Source organism: Phyllobates terribilis, unplaced genomic scaffold (assembly GCF_046119375.1).
Source record: "Phyllobates terribilis strain yellow unplaced genomic scaffold, ASM4611937v1 Scaffold_4__5_contigs__length_816908805, whole genome shotgun sequence".
NCBI lineage: Eukaryota > Metazoa > Chordata > Amphibia > Anura > Dendrobatidae > Phyllobates > Phyllobates terribilis.
The window spans coordinates 744,004,771-744,022,074 of NW_027362764.1; the positions used below are offsets into that span (position 1 = coordinate 744,004,771).

Here is a 17,304-nt window from a genome sequence, read left to right on the forward strand (position 1 = left end):
TTGCTGTAGCTTTCCCCAGCCGCAGGTGGATCAGTGCTGGAGCTTTCCCCAGCCGCAGGTGGATCAGTGCTGGAGCTCTCTCTAGCTCCATGATTACTGACAACTGACTGTGCTGCAACAACACCCAGATCCACTACTGTTTGTGGAACAATGTGGTCTCCATCCGCTGACATACAGTACATTACATAGAGTCCATCACCCCTGACTGTTGCACAGTATTGTCTCCATTCACTGACATGGAGGGTTCAGAGTCCATTATAACGTTTGTACTTTCTGTTGCAGACAGACATTTGCTAGCACCAGTGAGCGGGGTCTCACTCACAGTATCAGTACAGGGGGCACTTTCTTTATCACTCTCAGGAGCTGTGCTCACTTCATTGCTGCATACAGAGGTCACTGCAGTTAACCCCTCGTTTGCTGGCACACTTTCCTCTGCAGCATTCCCAGCACTTTCTGGTGTCTCGGACCCCTCACATTGTGCCCCTGATATCAGTGCAGCACTTCTCACTGGGCTTCCTTGCTCCACAATGCTGTACACAGTTTTATATTTTATGTCCTTATTCCCTATGAAGCGTTTTCTGCTCACAGTCTGGGCTCTGGATTCTTTCTTTTTCTATTTAGCCCAAGTCTCCTTTCTGGGCACAGAGTATAAACCTTTCTCCAGTTTTTCTTTCCTGATCACCAGCTCTCGGCTGCAATCATCCAGACACTCACACTTCATCAGTTTTACCTTAGGATCAGTCTCTTTCTTAATTTCTTCTTTTAGTTTGCTGATATGCAATTCCAGCTTAAATATACTTTGCCTTGTAACTTTAGCATTTAATCCTCCAACATAACAAGCAGGTTTAGAAGACTCACCAGCCACCATCTCCAGCTTTCCATTACCATCAGATACATGCTGCAGGCCCGACTCCAGACCAGGGGGTTTCCCTGGATAATCAGCCCAGCTCCCCTCCCCTCCACCTGGGTCAGAAGCCTCCACCCTACTGAGAGCTCACAAGCACACGTCTATCCTCTCCTATGGACAAGAATAGAACTACTATAATACTGCCCCCTATGTACAAGAATATAACTACTATAATACTGCTCCCTATGTACAAGAATATAACTACTATAATACTGCCCCTATGTACAAGAATATAACTACTATAATACTGCCCCTATGTATAAGAATATAACTACTATAATACTGCTCCCTATGTACAAGAATATAACTACTATAATACTGCCCCCTATGTACAAGAATATAACTACTATAATACTGCTCCCTATGTACAAGAATATAGCTACTATAATACTGCTCCTATATACAAGAATAACTACTATAATACTGCTCCTATATACAAGAATATAACTGCTATAATACAGCTCCTATGTACAAGAATAGAACTACTATAATACTGCCCCCTATGTACAAGAATATAACTACTATAATACTGCCCCCTATGTACAAGAATATAACTACTATAATACTGCCCCTGTGTACAAGAATATAACTACTATAATACTGTCCCCTATATACAAGCATATAACTACTTTAATACTGCTCCTATGTACAAGAATATAACTACTATAATACTGCTCCTATGTACAAGAATATAACTACTATAACACTGCTCCTATGTACAAGAATATAACTACTATAATACTGCTCTTATGTACATGAATATAACTACTATAATACTGCCCCCTATGTACAAGAATATTACTACTATAATACTGCTCCTATGTACAAGAATATAACTACTATAATACTGCCCCCTGTGTACAATAATATAACTACTATAATACTGCCCCCTATGTACAAGAATATAACTGCTATAATACTGCCCCTATATACAAGAATATAACTACTATAATACTGCTCCTATGTACAAGAATATAACTACTGTAATACTGCTCCCTATGTACATGAATATAACTACTATAATACTGCCCCTATGTACAAGAATATAACTACTATAATACTGCTCCTATGTACAAGAATATAACTACTATAATACTGCTCCTATGTACAAGAATATAACTACTATAATACTGTCCCTATATACAAGAATATAACTCCTATAATACTGCCCCTATGTACAAGAATATAACTACTATAATACTGCCCCCTATGTACAAGAATATAACTACTATAATACTGCCCCCTATGTACAAGAATATAACTACTATAATACTGCCCCTGTGTACAAGAATATAACTACTATAATACTGTCCCCTATATACAAGCATATAACTACTTTAATACTGCTCCTATGTACAAGAATATAACTACTATAATACTGCTCCTATGTACAAGAATATAACTACTATAACACTGCTCCTATGTACAAGAATATAACTACTATAATACTGCCCCCTATGTACATGAATATAACTACTATAATACTGCCCCCTATGTACAAGAATATTACTACTATAATACTGCTCCTATGTACAAGAATATAACTACTATAATACTGCCCCCTGTGTACAATAATATAACTACTATAATACTGCCCCCTATGTACAAGAATATAACTGCTATAATACTGCCCCTATATACAAGAATATAACTACTATAATACTGCTCCTATGTACAAGAATATAACTACTGTAATACTGCTCCCTATGTACATGAATATAACTACTATAATACTGCCCCTATGTACAAGAATATAACTACTATAATACTGCTCCTATGTACAAGAATATAACTACTATAATACTGCTCCTATGTACAAGAATATAACTACTGTAATACTGCTCCCTATGTACATGAATATAACTACTATAATACTGTCCCTATATACAAGAATATAACTCCTATAATACTGCCCCTATGTACAATATACGTCGTATAATACTGCCCCCATGGACATATCATAGAAGTTTAATGTTAACTTGAATTGCTCTTCAAAACATTTTATAATAAATGTATTTTGTAATAAAAGTTCATCAATATATTTTATTGTTAGCAGAAAATGGTCCTAGTTGTGCAGTCACTATCACTTTGTGCCGTTCCTTTGATGGTGACCATAGGAGTCACCGTACTGTGCTATGTTAGCAGATACAGTGAGGCTGTACTTTCATTATTTCAGCTTGATGACAGATTTCTGACTTAATGTCTTCTTATGTTCAGGTGGGAAAACCAATCAACTAAATCTTCAAAGCACAGCGACCCGAGCAGTTGTTCAGAGACTTGATCCTGAGCGCAGTTATGCCGTGCAGGTCATTGCATTTAATGAAGATGATGAAAGCGTGCCAATACGAGGAGAATTTAGAAGTAGGTAACCGTGACTGATTGCAGAAATGGGAAAGTATTGGACCCCTGAAGTTCAATCACTTTTCTGTGGAAATGTTAGGTAGGAATGCATTCCTTCAAGTTACAGCAGCCAGAACTTCTTTCTGGTTGTTGTAACTTGATCCAGGCAGTAGCTCTAGTGGGACAGAATGAAGTATTAGAGGGAGAAAGTGCTGAGAGCCTTCATAATGTGTGCAATGTTGCTGTACATTATATGTATGTAATGTAAATGTACAGTATACATGTGTAATGTGTGTAGGATATATGTGTGTAATGTGTATGTAGGCATTTTTGGTGTATAGTCTCACTGTTCGAACAGTAAAGGATTCATAGTCTCACTGCTCGCGCAGTAAATAATCCATAGTCTCACTGCTCATACAGTAAAGAATCCATAGTCTCACTGCTCATACAGTCAAGAATCCATAGTCTCACTGCTCATACAGCAAAGAATCCATAGTCTCACTGCTCATACAGTCAAGAATCCATAGTCTCACTGCTCATACAGCAAAGAATCCGTAGTCTCACTGCTCATACAGTAAAGAATCCATAGTCTCACTGCTCATACAGTAAAGAATCCATAGTCTCACTGCTCGTACAGTAAAGGATCCATAGTCTCACTGTTCTTACAGTAAAGAATCCATAGTCTCACTGTTCTTACAGTAAAGAATCCATAGTCTCACTGCTCGTACAGTAACATATCTATATTCTAACTGCTCATACAGTAAAGAATCCATAGTCTCACTGCTCATACAGTAAAGAATCCATAGTCTCACTGCTCATACAGTAAAGAATCCATAGTCTCACTGCTTATACGGTAAAGAATCCATAGTCTCACTGCTCATACAGTAAAGAATCCATAGTCTCACTGCTCATACCGTAAAGAATCCATAGTCTCACTGTTCTTACAGTAAAGAATCCATAGTCTCACTGCTCATGCAGTAAAGAATCCATAGTCTCACTGCTAATACAGTAAAGAATCCATAGTCTCACTGCTCATACAGTAAAGAATCCATAGCCTCACTGCTCATACGGTAAAGAATCCATAGTCTCAATGCCCATACAGTAAAGAATCCATAGTCTCACTGCTCATACAGTAAAGAATCCATAGTCTCAATGCTCATGCAGTAAAGAATCCATACTCTCAATGCTCATACAGTAAAGAATCCATAGTCTCACTGCTCATACAGTAAAGAATCCATAGTCTCACTGCTCATACAGTAAAGAATCCATAGTCTCAATGGTCATACAGTAAAGAATCCATAGTCTCAATGCTCATACAGTAAAGAATCCATAGTCTCACTGCTCACACAGTAATGAATCCATAGTCTCACTGCTCATACAGTAAAGAATCCGTAGTCTCACTGCTCATACAGCAAAGAATCCATAGTCTCACTGCTTATACAGTAAAGAATCCATAGTCTCACTGCTCATACAGTAAAGAATCCATAGTCTCACTGCTCATACAGTAAAGAATCCATAGTCTCACTGCTCATACAGTAAAGAATCCATAGTCTCACTGCTTATACAGTAAAGAATCCATAGTCTCACTGCTTATACAGTAAAGAATCCATAGTCTCACTGCTCATACAGTAAAGAATCCATAGTCTCACTGCTCATACAGTAAAGAATCCATAGTCTCACTGCTTATACGGTAAAGAATCCATAGTCTCACTGCTCATACAGTAAAGAATCCATAGTCTCACTGCTCATACCGTAAAGAATCCATAGTCTCACTGTTCTTACAGTAAAGAATCCATAGTCTCACTGCTCATGCAGTAAAGAATCCATAGTCTCACTGCTAATACAGTAAAGAATCCATAGTCTCACTGCTCATACAGTAAAGAATCCATAGCCTCACTGCTCATACGGTAAAGAATCCATAGTCTCAATGCCCATACAGTAAAGAATCCATAGTCTCACTGCTCATACAGTAAAGAATCCATAGTCTCAATGCTCATGCAGTAAAGAATCCATACTCTCAATGCTCATACAGTAAAGAATCCATAGTCTCACTGCTCATACAGTAAAGAATCCATAGTCTCACTGCTCATACAGTAAAGAATCCATAGTCTCACTGCTCATACAGTAAAGAATCCATAGTCTCAATGGTCATACAGTAAAGAATCCATAGTCTCAATGCTCATACAGTAAAGAATCCATAGTCTCACTGCTCACACAGTAATGAATCCATAGTCTCACTGCTCATACAGTAAAGAATCCGTAGTCTCACTGCTCATACAGCAAAGAATCCATAGTCTCACTGCTTATACAGTAAAGAATCCATAGTCTCACTGCTCATACAGTAAAGAATCCATAGTCTCACTGCTCATACAGTAAAGAATCCATAGTCTCACTGCTTATACAGTAAAGAATCCATAGTCTCACTGCTTATACAGTAAAGAATCCATAGTCTCACTGCTCATACAGTAAAGAATCCATAGTCTCACTGCTAATACAGTAAAGAATCCATAGTCTCACTGCTCATACAGTAAAGAATCCATAGCCTCACTGCTCATACGGTAAAGAATCCATAGTCTCAATGCCCATACGGTAAAGAATCCATAGTCTCACTGCTCATACAGTAAAGAATCCATAGTCTCAATGCTCATGCAGTAAAGAATCCATACTCTCAATGCTCATACAGTAAAGAATCCATAGTCTCACTGCTCATACAGTAAAGAATCCATAGTCTCACTGCTCATACAGTAAAGAATCCATAGTCTCACTGCTCATACAGTAAAGAATCCATAGTCTCAATGGTCATACAGTAAAGAATCCATAGTCTCAATGCTCATACAGTAAAGAATCCATAGTCTCACTGCTCACACAGTAATGAATCCATAGTCTCACTGCTCATACAGTAAAGAATCCGTAGTCTCACTGCTCATACAGCAAAGAATCCATAGTCTCACTGCTTATACAGTAAGGAATCCATAGTCTCACTGCTCATACAGTAAAGAATCCATAGTCTCACTGCTCATACAGTAAAGAATCCATAGTCTCACTGCTTATACAGTAAAGAATCCATAGTCTCACTGCTTATACAGTAAAGAATCCATAGTCTCACTGCTCATACAGTAAAGAATCCATAGTCTCACTGCTCATACAGTAAAGAATCCATAGTCTCACTGCTAATACAGTAAAGAATCCATAGTCTCACTGCTCATACAGTAAAGAATCCATAGCCTCACTGCTCATACGGTAAAGAATCCATAGTCTCAATGCCCATACAGTAAAGAATCCATAGTCTCACTGCTCATACAGTAAAGAATCCATAGTCTCAATGCTCATGCAGTAAAGAATCCATACTCTCAATGCTCATACAGTAAAGAATCCATAGTCTCACTGCTCATACAGTAAAGAATCCATAGTCTCACTGCTCATACAGTAAAGAATCCATAGTCTCACTGCTCATACAGTAAAGAATCCATAGTCTCAATGGTCATACAGTAAAGAATCCATAGTCTCAATGCTCATACAGTAAAGAATCCATAGTCTCACTGCTCACACAGTAATGAATCCATAGTCTCACTGCTCTTATGGTAAAGAATCCATAGTCTCACTGCTCATACAGTAAAGAATCCATAGTCTCACTGCTCATACAGTAAAGAATCCATAGTCTCACTGCTCATACAGTAAAGAATCCATAGTCTCACTGCTTATACAGTAAAGAATCCGTAGTCTCACTGCTCATACAGTAAAGAATCCATAGTCTCACTGCTTATACAGTAAAGAATCCATAGTCTCACTGCTCATACAGTAAAGAATCCATAGTCTCACTGCTTATACAGTAAAGAATTGCCACCTGTGATGATGATTAAACCTTCTTTACTCTACTGTATATATAGGAATGTAAATTGTCATAGTACAGGCTTAGATGTAGAGAGATTTCTGTACGGCCCATTTGTATATTTGTACATTGTAATAATATCGTCCCCTTGCCTTTGTGTTTCCAAAATGAATAAACCCACGTTTGATAATCAGTCTTGGTTCTGCAGTCCACACATCCCCATGGGTTGTAGAAGATTGTGAATAACATTTTCTTAAAAGCAATGATCTAAAGGCAGCCTGGCTCCTATGTATGATATCAGAGGTGTAGGTACAGCAGGGCCCCCCAGAAATGTAAGAACGTCCTATCACAGATCTCTACCACTCTAAGGCTTTTGCAGATGAAGACTTTCAGCAATACTTATTCTTTATGTCCATTTTACTTGTAGTCAAAACTTTGGAGAAGAAGAAAAAATCTGGTCGAAATCGTAAGGGTGAAAGTGAGAACAATGTCCCAGAGGAAGGTAAGACATAAAATTTCTCCAATCCTTTTTTTCATTCTCATTTTAGGTTGTGCTACAATCAAAAATATCATTCCATTTTTTTCCATGTATAATTATCACACAGATCTGATTTGTCCTTTTCAAATACTTAGTGTAAATATCTGTAATTTTTTATATACTTGATAGTGTTTTCACCGTTTATACAGCCTACGATGGCCTCATTCGGAATGTGACTTTTTGTTTGGTATTGTATATAAAAAAAATTTCAGCAGACCTGACTTACTATTTGGATTTGACCGAGATTCCAAAACTATCATAAGTTGCATCGGTTTCATTCATTCCATAGAGATACATGGTTATATGAAAGCATGGAACTTTAAGGCTGTGTGCCCACGATGCGTTTTTTAAGTGTTTCCGCAGCGGCAAAATCACTGCAGAAACGCTTAAAAAATGCTTGGTAGAAGGTCTGCCATGTCCCCCAATGATAATCAGCATGTGCTGTGCATATGCTGCGGAGATTTCCGCTGCGGATTATCATTGCGGAAAAAAACGCAGCACTACCAATTATTTTGCGGAAGCGCGGTGTTTTCGCCGCCACTGACTTGCATTGAAACGCATGGATTACGCATCACTGGATCTGTACATGCGGATTCCATGCATTTCAATGTGTGGATTGTACCCGGGTCTGGAGGACAGGAGACTCTCCTCTGGACCCGGGTACCATAGAACCTGTAAAAAAAAGAATAAAATAAAAAATAAATATTATATTTACCTTCTGACGGCCCGCGGTGCACTCGTCTTCACTTGCCGGCAGCTCACGATGGACTGAAGGACCTGCGCTGACGTCATAGTCATGTGACGGCAGGTCATTCAGTGTACCGCGATCTGCCGGCAGCCAGGACGGAGCGAAGCAAGACACAGGGGGCCATAGAAGGTAAGTATAGATTTATTTTTTTATTTTTAACCATTCTTTACTGCCACACTATATAAATCCATATCGTTTGCATGGATTTATACAGTGTTACCAAGTTGTCAAAAAAAAATCTTGGTGATAGATTCCCTTTAAGATTAATAATTTTTTGCAATAGGTTTTTATTAAGCATTTGGCCTCTCTCGACCTCTGTGTATTACTGCAGAATGAGTTAACAGCTAATCCATCAGGGAGACCGACTGGCGTTTAGGTCTATATCTCTTTATCATTCCTGAATGATCTTTTAATTAAACTCACAAACGGTTCTCTCTGCAATACAGTGCACTGCTTCTTCTTACTACACAGACTTTTTTAAGATGTATCTATACAGTATAAAATAAAAGTAGTAGCACAAAGAGGTAAATGTGACGAAAAGGAAGTACAATGCAACCACTTTTTATAAAAGATGAAAAGTATATTAAATGTATTAGCAGGAAGAATGTTAATTTTTAGGGTATGGAGGGAAATGATTTGTAATATTCATATTATGTTGCAAAAATTACCTTTTTTTTTTCCTAGTTTCTCGACTCATTTGTAACACTCTACACCGCTGATTGCTGTAGGTGTTCAATCATGACAATATGAGGGGGGAATAGTTACATGGATGACATCAAACACTCACTGCTAGCCCACCCAGATCAAAGACTTGAGATTGTCCGAAAGCAGAAAAATTCAGGTCTTTGTAGGAAGCTTAAAGTAACCAACGTTTTATGGTGTCCTGACAAGACTGGTACATCAAAGGCCAAGAAAAGGAGTTGGAGTTGGAGAAGAGCGCAGAGGATGGGCCGTCCGCACAAAATTATATAGTACCTACCCCATTAAACCCTTAATAGCTGCCTATACGCCTTTCTACTGACCTGATGAATAAGAGAATTTCGGACCCTGATGCAAAAAATACAGAAAGTGTCATCTATACACTATAGCTGACAGCCTGCTGCATTGGTCACCATTAGTGTTGGTACCACTCATGACTGTTGAACCCCCTATATGCTGCGGGGAATAGCAACAGCAGCATGTAGATGGCTAACAGCGCTAGGGGACCCCATTTTGAATCCCATCGGCACCCCGCAATCAAGTTTGTGTGGTCTTGATGGCAGCAATGGCAACCTGAGGCCAAGTAACGGCCATAAGGTCTCCTATCTATGGAGGCCTGTTGGAATGTTAGCAACAGTTTAGTGGGAAAAAACTGTAAGTTTTCATTCCACTCGTTCCATTCCCTGACGGTAGTTTGGAATACTTTGAGAGGTGCTGTTTTTAAAATATCACTTTTAGGGGGTGGGGGAAATACCGACATATAGGCTCCTCAAAATCATGTCAAAGATGAATAGGTCGAGAAAAAAAAGTTTAGTAAATTTCTCTTAAAAAAAGTTGTTGCTAAACTTTTAACCCTTCTAACATCCAAACTAAATAAAAGTACTTTTGAAAACTTATGCTGATATTAAAAAGGCATATTGGAAATGGAGGAATGGAAAGCAGGTCTGAGCAGTGGGGGTAGCTGGAGACAAACGGAGGGCACCAAATAGGGTGACTATACATGAACAATGTGTAGTCATTTCTCAGTCTCAGGGTGTAGGGTCTTTTTCACGATGATAGGACCTAAATCACTTTCACTACATAAAAGAATGTTAAAAAAGTAAAATTTGTTGCAATTTTTTATCATTTTTTTGTGCCAGACCCAACATTTTTCTAAAAAATGGGTGAGACTCAGAAAAAGGGGGCATGGTCAACCACAGTGCAACAAACTTACTAGATTGTAAACCAGAAAACTGGCAACATTGTAGCTCACATCTGGCGTAGATTTCATTTTCTTGTGCCCAAAGATGTGCCATATTTATTATGAAGCATGTGCACCTTACTCCAGTTGGATTTGGATTTAAACAGGACCTGTTTTAGATAAAGTATGGTCCTGAGCAATATTAAAAAATGGGGCCCCAAATCCTAAGATATTGCACCATCACACGGAAACATTGAGGGTGTATTTACACTGCCAATTTTAGGGCATTAAATGAGCACCAATTAACTATATACAGTCATGGCCGAAAGTGTTGACACCCTTGAAATTGCTCCTGAAAATTAAGTATTTCTCCCAGCAAATTATTACAGTTACACATCTTTTGTTATACACGTTTATTTCCTTTGTGCGTATTGGAACAACACGAAAAAAAAAACAGAGAAAGAAAGGCAAAACCCCCAAAATGGGCAGGACAAAATTGTTGGTACCTTTCCAAAGTTGTGGGTAAACAACTTTGTTTCAAGAATATGATGCTCATTCAAACTCACCTGTGGCAAGTAACAGGTGTGGGCAATATGAAAATCAGACCTGAAGCCAGATAAAAAGGGGAGAAGTTGACTCAATCTTTGCATTGTGTGTCTGTGTGTGCCACACTAAGCAAGGAGAACAGAAAGAGGAGAAGAGAACTGTCTGAGGACTTGAGAACCAATTTTGAACAATATCAACAATCTCAAGGTTGCAAGTCCATCTCCAGAGATCTCGATGTTCCTTTGTCCACGTTGCACAACATAACCAAGAAGTTTACAACCCATAGCACTGTACCTAATCTCCCTGGACGTGGACGGCAGATAAAAATTGATGAAATGTTGCAACACAGGATAGTCTGAATGGTGTATAAGCAGCCTCAATCAAGTTCTAAAGAAATTCAAGCTGTCCTGCAGGCTCAGGGTGAATCAGTGTCAGAGCAAACTATCTCTCGACATTTGAATGAAATGAAACGCTATTGCAGTAGACCCAGAAAGACCCCACTGCCAACACAGAGACATAAAAAAGCTAGACAGCAGTTTGCCAAAATGTATATGAGTAAGCCAAAATCCTTCTGGGAAAGTATTGTGTGGACTGATGAGACCAAGATAGAGCTTTTTAGTAAAGCGCATCATTCTACTGTTTACCAAAAATTGAATGAGGCCTACAAAGAAAGGAACACAGTACCCACAGTTAAATATGGTGGAGATTTAAAGATGTTTTGGGATTGTTTGCTGCCTCTGGCATTGGGTGCATTGACGATGTGTCAAGGCATGATGAAATCTGAAGATTACCAAAGGATTTTGGGTCGCAATGTAGTGCCCAGTGTCAGAAAGCTGGGATTGCATCCTAGGTCATGGGTCTTCAAACAGGACAATGACCCCAAATGTACTTCAAGTTGCACCCAGAAATGGATGCAAATAAAGCGCTGGAGAGTTCTGACGTTGCCAGGAATGAGTCTGGATCTAAATCCCCCATTGAACACCTGTGGAGAGATCTTAGAATTGCTGTTGGGAGAAGACGCCTTCAAATATGAGAGACCTGGAGCAATTTGCAAACGAAGAGTGGTCCAAAATTCCAGTTGAGAGGTGTAAGAAGCTTGTAGATGGTTATAGGAAGCGACTGATTGCAGTTATTTGTTCCAAAGGGAGTGCAACCAATTAAGTTGACGGTGTCAACAATTATGTCCGGCGCGTCACTGGGTCACGCCCGGCTGCAACCGGAACTTGCCGTGACATCAGCGAATGTCATAGTCGGCTGCAGCCGGGTCACGTGATGTGGTCAGCGATAGCGCCACTCACAGGCAACAATCACAACAGATGGTAATTACAAAAAAATTAATTTCCACTATTTAAATTGATTGGGGCATTGTGTATAGTAGTGGACAACCTCTTTAATGTTGACCCTGGGTTCAAGATGGCCGTATGAAACACCAGTCTTGATAGATTACCCCAATAGATTTATTTGTCTAAACTTTCACCTCCATCAGCTTTGTTGCTTCCATTAAAGCTGGCACTAAATGATGACTTTGGATGTGGCCAAAGTTACCGTGTAGCCCCGATCCTATAAGAAAACGTCACAATGCTGCGCCGTCTGGAAAGCATCATTGACGCGGTTTGTGCCTGACAGACTCTGCTCACATGTAATGGAGTTAGTTGGGTTCTGCTAAAATTTGGCTTTAAGTCTTAGGTTACTAGAAACAGCTGGCCCAAATAAAAAGGGCAGCCCACGATTCGAAAAGTCAATGTGCAAAAATACAGAAGACCACTTATCAAAAAGTCAAATTTGTTTCTTTTAGAAATTTTGAAAAAGACACGAACATTTTTAATTTAAAAATTGATTCAGGACCAGGAATCCCGAATATTTGCTAAACTTCGAATATGGTGAAAATAAAAACAAACAGCTGACAAAATCTGTTTAAATGACTGTAATGGACTTGGAGGCAGTAAAATATTTGGATGAAAACTAAAATTGACTTTTCCACGTTGCCCAGAATTTAAATGTTGAAATTCCTCACAGTAAAGTTTTGGATTTTAAAGTTTTGCCCCTTTTATTTCTTTTCCTTTTATTTCTTTTTGGCAGACATTAAAGTGCTATATGCCATGTGGCACTCTCATCTGCCTTTCCTCATGATGAGCCTTACATCTGTCGTATGGCTGCAGTCTTTCTGGCATTATTATTGAGCCGTTGTACAGTCTCACAGATCAAATCAATACAGAATGGTGAAATGTTTTCTTCTCTTTTTTTTGTTTAAAGATGACCTGTCACTTACTAGATATATGTATTTTTTCCCTAAATTCTCTTTTTCTCCTGATTCCGGCGATGTCTGTCTTTTGTTCCTGCAACTCTCGATTCCTGAGATATGGCCCTCTCTTACCTTGTGCAAAAATCTAGTATTTTTTTAGCCAAGTGGGTGTGATCATCAACTTTTGGGTGTATTGTTGAAGACCACACCTAGTTGGCTAAAAAGACTAGATTTACACACAGGGAAAAGGAGGCCATATCTCAGGAACTGAGAAAAGCAGGAACAGAAGAAAAACATCACCAGATTCAGGAGAACAGGGGCATTTACACGGGGTAAAAAAATACTTAAAACCTATAATAAAAAAGAAAGTCTGAGACCTAAGAATAAAATCACAATGATCGTTATTAAATTACAAAACAATATTAAAAGCACATAAAAAGTGAAAAATGTACGCAGAGGTAATGCGTCACTAAGGTACCCCAGTATAAGATCAAGACAAAGTGTCACAAAATAAGCCTAGAAAATCTCCCAAAGAGCAATATAAGAGCAGCGGCCGTGAGGGCCTAGGGTACTCGGTAGCCGGACCGGCAGTCTTATAGGGAGGTTGACGAGCCCAGTGGATGGGGACAGACTACTCGGCGCCCGGGCCTTACTGTTAGTTTTGGGGGATGTCGCGGTGGCCGGCTCCCGGGCCTGTACCCTGGGGTCACTCTTAAAAGCAAGGAATAATGGGGGAAAAGGTGTATGAGAAAGGGAAAGTTCGTGACGGCACCCACGGTGTCTGGTGAGACTCACCAGCGCTGGTATAGTCCTATGACCTCTGTGGTCAGGCAGCTTAGTTGGTGTGGGTCCCCACAGGTGGAGCGGGGCCTCAGGGCAGCGTAGGAGAAGGGGATGCAGGACAAACGGGACCCAGTGACTCCTGACCCTGGTATGACAGTCAGCTTTTGGTGTTCCTGGGACATATAGTTCTCCAGGGGTTCTGGTTGTTTCTGCTGGTCGTAGAGATCCCTGCAGACACGGACCCGGTGTCCGGTATATGGTTGTGGGGTGAGCTGGTTAAGCTCCTCGGCCCCCTATGTAGCTCGCTTACTCCACTTGCCTTCGGCCACGCTCGGGGCCCTCACTAGGCTTCACACTGGCAGTAGGCCTCGCTACTCTTCACCGCTCTTATGGCGTACTAATCTGAGCTCCCTGAGTCTGGGCTGGACTGCCAACCTCTCTGGCTGCAGCAGACTTAGACTTCCTGTAGACTCAACTGTAACTGAACTCCTTACAGACTTGACTGAACTGCCTAGCTCCACCTTCCCTTTTTATATCCCTAATGGGCTCCCTCTGCTGGTCTGAGGTGGAAGGTGGAGGTGTGTGAATGCTACGAGGGCCTCTTGTGGAGGAATCCGTCCATGCACCCCTCTGGGATCTGTGGCACTAATGCGCAGCAGGGCACCACAAGGTCATGGTGGCAGTGGCCCAGCTCCGTGGCCCTGGCCAAGCAGATGAGGGGAGTATTTAAAGGGGATTTGTGGTCTTTATGTGACGCCACCTGTGGTGCCTGGTCAGGGATGACCAGCGCTGCTGTGTGAGCCCTGGGGGATAGATGGTATAGCAGCTGAGATGAAACACTTCCCACAGGCGAAGCGGGCCCCCAGGGACTGAGAAAGCTAAAATGAAGGATGGTGACGCGCCCCCTGGGCCGTGAGGTACTCGGTGCCGGGCCGGTTGCTGCTAGGGGAGATGTCACAGTGGCGGTGACCCGGTCCGTGACCCAGGGCGGTCAATCAAAAGGGGAATATTTACAGGGGATTTATAGTTTTTATATACAGTTTGTGACGCCACCTGTGGTATGCGGCTAAAGGGAGCCGCCGCTGCGGAGCAGGTCCTCTGGAGCTGGTGTAAATGCAGCAGAGTTGGTTTAGCTCTCCACAGGTAGAGCTTAGCTGCAGGGCGGTGTAGATGTTGTTGTTATGAAGTAGCACTCGTGGTGCAGTGTAGTGCAGGGAGTGATGGCACAGCAGCAATAACTGACAGAGACGGTGGGGTGCAGTCTTCAGGGTTTTACTCACGATTTTCAGACTCCAAGTTACCAGGGCCAGGGTAACCTCCCACGTCGTCCTGTGCTTACTCAGGGAGGGGTTCAGCCAACCCTCAGGGACCTCCAGAGTATATAGCGGGACCCCCTTCTGTGTGTTCCTTCTGGCCGTCTCCCTGCACCTCACACCTAGTGTCCCAATCCAGTGACTGCGGACCTTGCCGGGCGACGTCTTCTCTGTCCCCTGGGTCCTCTATGTCTACCTTCTTGGTGAGACAGATGTGGATAGTGGCTGCAGTACCTGAAATACTGCAGCCTCCGTTTCCTAGTTGAGGCTTAAAGAACTCTGCTAGTTTAGGGACCGGTCCCCTCTGTGCGACCTGACCCCTCCACCGCCTGGTAGATTCAGGCGTACGGGTGGCCTCCAGCACTGCCCGTACCCCTGGGGTCCCTTCTACGTTCCTGGAGCCTTTCTCCTGCTCCTCTCCTCCTCAGTCTGTCCTGGGCGTCTTCCTAGGCCCTCCTCCTGAGCAGAGCTCCTACAGAGCTCCTGCTCCTCTCACTTTCCTCCCCTGACTGACTGGCTACACACCCAAGATGGCTTCCCTCTTTATACTACTCCTAACAAGTGCTCCCCTGATTTACTTCCTCCACCCACACCCACTACATGGTTCCCCCTACTTTGGTTCCCCCCACTCCAGCCAGGGACAGGGCTCAGCAGGAAGCGCGACGCATCTTGCCCCTCCTGCTGGTCTGGAGTAGTGTAGTGTTGGATGCAGGTGTTAGGGTCCCGGGCTGTACTCCTTACCTGATAGTGAGGCACCACACCTCTGGGTGAGATGCAGTACCTCTGTGGCGACCGAACCCTCAGGGGCGCCACAATGGCGGCAGGGGAAACAGGGTGCAGAGAGCAGGGTGGCAGCAGTGATGATAGTCGCGGCGGTAGCACAGCTGGTGGGGAGGTGCAGAAGAAGAAGACAGACAGGAGGAATGCAGAGAAAGCTGTGGAGTCCGGGGCACTGGTCACTAGGTCCAGGAGGGTCCAGTCAGCCTGGAAGCAGTCGGAGTCCACCCCGTCAGGTGGGTTTGGAGACCTGCCTGCTGCGCTTCTCCGTTGCGGGCCCCGCTGCCTGTGAGCTACTCTGTGGTCCCGCCTCTTCACTCTTGCTCTAAGCTCCGTACTAGCAGGCGGTGCAAACCTATAATGGGTACTGTCGTCCTGGGTGCAGCTCCAGGCTCTAGTTATGCCGCTGTGCTGCCGGGCTTCTGCTTGTGGCCAGAAAACTTGCAGTCTACTGTCCCCCAGATTCGGTTGCCGGGACGTGCAAAGTCCATACAGCCCAGGACTCTGGCGTCCTCTGCTCCGCTGCCTGGGGTGAGCTCTTCACTTGCTCTGCTCCCCAGAACTTTCTCCTTCTCCCTCTGCTGCTTTCTCCCCCTCTCCCTTCCCTCTCACACTCACTGACTAACTCCTCCCCCAACCAGAAAAGGCAGCTCCCCAAAATAGGGTGTAGAGCTCCCTCTTCAGGTCAGGGATCAGAACCTGTGTGTGCATGTGGGGTTACCTGACGTGGGGAGCTCCTCCTGCTTCCAAGCGTAATATCACCTCCAGTGAAGAAGGCAGCAATACTGTGGCAACCGGCCCATGGGGCGCCACATAAGGATAATACTTCTGCAAAGTAATAAAATGGTAAATGGTTAATATTTACCGAAAATCTCAAAATTTAGGTGAAGTGGCTGAGTGGAAATAAGAAGCACACTTCAAAACCCCTTAGCAAAAATTGGTATGTTTTAGTATGAAACTAATGTCATGTACGTACAAGATTTTAAAGGTATAATAAGTCATTGCCAATGGTTAGCAGATACTGCCAAAACAAGTGCAATTACATAACAGAGGTATATGGGTTAGTGAACAATAAGGAACTTTGGAATCAGTTCCGAGTCTACAGTCCAACCTACTTATAATGGAGTGGGGGCAGCCAATATTTGGCGGGAACAGTCTCTAGAAGTTTCTGCAGCTCTCTGGACCTTGACGAGGGCCGTTGATCCGTCTCACTAGACACATGTTTTCCTTACAAAGTCTATCAATACTCTCTGGGCCACTCTAGCATCAGCTGCACAACGTCTGGTCTGGAGCCCTCCCCCTGCCCATGCCCCATTACTGTACATCTGTGCTGAAAGTGACGACCCGTCTCACATGTCTCCTTCGATCACTGGCCCAGGCTGGAGTCTCTGGCCAGGTATCC

General features: G+C 42.4%; 1 protein-coding gene across 2 annotated transcripts in view; it reads left to right on the plus strand.

Moving 5' to 3' along the window:
• COL14A1 (collagen type XIV alpha 1 chain) overlaps nucleotides 1-17,304 on the plus strand; it is a 202,448-nt gene that overhangs the window by 48,622 nt on the left and 136,522 nt on the right. For both annotated transcript variants that reach the window (XM_073679829.1, XM_073679830.1), the window contains exons 4-5: nucleotides 3,125-3,268; nucleotides 7,504-7,578. In XM_073679829.1, the coding sequence (XP_073535930.1) occupies nucleotides 3,125-3,268; nucleotides 7,504-7,578 (219 nt within the window). The remainder of the gene's footprint in view (nucleotides 1-3,124; nucleotides 3,269-7,503; nucleotides 7,579-17,304) is intronic.